The 2,149-nt window shown below is 49.3% G+C and overlaps 1 gene segment (V, D, J or C); it reads left to right on the plus strand.

Moving 5' to 3' along the window:
• The first annotated feature begins 311 nt into the window (after positions 1 to 311).
• LOC111140567 lies at positions 312 to 854 on the plus strand. The segment is given in 2 exon segments: positions 312 to 422; positions 526 to 854. Coding segments are annotated over 2 exon segments (375 nt in total).
• Positions 855 to 2,149: the final 1,295 nt, after the last annotated feature.

Consider the following 2,149-nt stretch of genomic DNA (forward strand, 5'->3'; position numbering starts at 1 on the left):
CTGAGGGGTTTGAAGTGGCAGGGGGTGGGAGGTGGGGGGAACCAGGTGGTGGGTATTAAAGAGGGCACGGATTGCATGGAGCACTGGGCGTGGGGCAAAAACAAGGAATACTGTTATGCTGAAAATTTTTTAAAAAAACTTTTTTTCAAAATTGGTCATTAGCACTAAATTAAAGGTATTCACAACTGCATGAGTCACTGCCTCTCTGTCAGAATAGATCCCCAAGCTGAATATATAGCCAGAGGACATGCAAATAGGGCCTTCGTTCCGCTGATTTAACTACCACAGACAAGATCCTGCAGCTGGGAGAAAAGCCCCTGGCCCGGGATACCCAGGTGTTCATTCAGTGATCAGGACAGAATACAGACAACTCACCATGGAATTTGTGCTGGGTTGGGTTTTCCTTCTTGCTCTTTTAAAAGGTAATTTATGGAGAAAAAACGAAATCGAGTATATGAGTGGATATGAGTGAGTGAAACACTGGATATGTGATAGTTTCCTGACCAAGGTGTCTTCCATCTGCAGGTGTCCAGTGTGAGGTGCAGCTGGTGGAGTCTGGGGGAGACCTGGTGAAGCCTGGGGGGTCCCTGAGACTCTCCTGTGCAGCCTCTGGATTCACCTTCAGCAACTACTACATGCACTGGGTCCGCCAGGCTCCAGGGAAGGGGCTGCAGTGGGTCGCACATATTAGCGATACTGGTAGTAGCACAAATTATGCAGACTCCGTGAAGGGCCGATTCACCATCTCCAGAGACAACGGCAAGAACACGCTGTATCTGCAGATGAACAGCCTGAGAGCTGAGGACACAGCCATGTATTACTGTGTGAGACACAGTGAGGGGCCCTCAGCTTGAGCCAGGACAGAAATCTCCCTTTGACACAGGATGTGCTGAGCCGCAGGGGCACTCAGGGCAGCAGAGAGTGCTCAGCATCCACAGCAGAAATCAGACCCAGTAGCAGGTGCAGTGGGGTACGGCTTCCTTTTGAGATCAGGGATTTCCTCNGCAGGTGCAGTGGGGTACGGCTTCCTTTTGAGATCAGGGATTTCCTCTCTAGACTCTCAGCTGTCCACAAGGATATTTTTTTTTCTTCCATCGCTAATACCTCATGTTCTCTGTACAGCCAACCACAAGAATATAACTTTGCCTCCACATAGCTGAGATCTCACCAGTCTCTGGGGAACTTCCCTTCATCAACCTCTTCTATGTCCCATTTTCGTTCTCCACAGAAGCACATGCTACAGATTCCCATCATCCTTGAGAAGCACCTGCACAGCCCAGGCTCTCTGCATGCTGCATGCCTGTTTTCTGCCCTCAGGGGGCACACACTGTCCCCACATGTTTATGAACTTCCCACAGGATGACTGCCCAACTCAGTTCTTGTCCTTCTGGTTCCAGGGTATCCTCTGGCTCATTATACATGTGGGCGGACACAGGTGATCAGAAACTGCCCCTCTGTATGCACCGCTCCATTTCCTGGATGGAAAAGCAACCCACCTGTTATGAGGGGCTCTCAGATTTCCCCAAGAAAGTGGTGGGATGAAAATACAGAGAGGGAAACCCATCCCTGTCCTGCTGGATCCTGTTCTGGTGGGGAGAGTCCTTGAAAGCATCCTTGGTGAATGTGTTTGAGATGTGTTTCCTGGCTTCCAAACAAGGAATCCATGTGAATCCTGAGATCCAGCTGGCAGGTCCCAGATCCCTGCCCACCCTGTGCTGTCCCTTGAATATCCATAAGAAACCAACCCCTAACCTCACTCTCTCCTTCTTCTGACTTCTCCCTCAACCTGTTCTGGACCCTGAGCCCCATGGAGCTGGACCCCTGTAACTCTTTCCAGATTTTCACCAAGTGCCAGATGGAGAGAGGCTCAATAATGAATGTCTACCATGATGGCAGAGCCCTAAAGTGTGGCTGCAATTGGGATCTACAGCTAAAACCATGATCCAGAATTAAAATAATATATCAACTACTATATGAGACAATACTGTCACTTCCTCTCATATCCCTGCTTTTGTCCCATCGACTGGCCAGGATTTCCCCTAGAGAATTCATAAATAAATTCTGGGCGGTTTGCTTTCTTGATTTCCCATGAAACCAGTACTGAACTCTGCACATCAGAGGAGTCACAGGAATGGGGTCATCTGAGGGG

Source organism: Enhydra lutris, unplaced genomic scaffold (genome assembly GCF_002288905.1).
Source record: "Enhydra lutris kenyoni isolate GAN:26980312 unplaced genomic scaffold, ASM228890v2 scaffoldscaffold3675, whole genome shotgun sequence".
NCBI classification, from domain to species: Eukaryota; Metazoa; Chordata; class Mammalia; order Carnivora; family Mustelidae; genus Enhydra; species Enhydra lutris.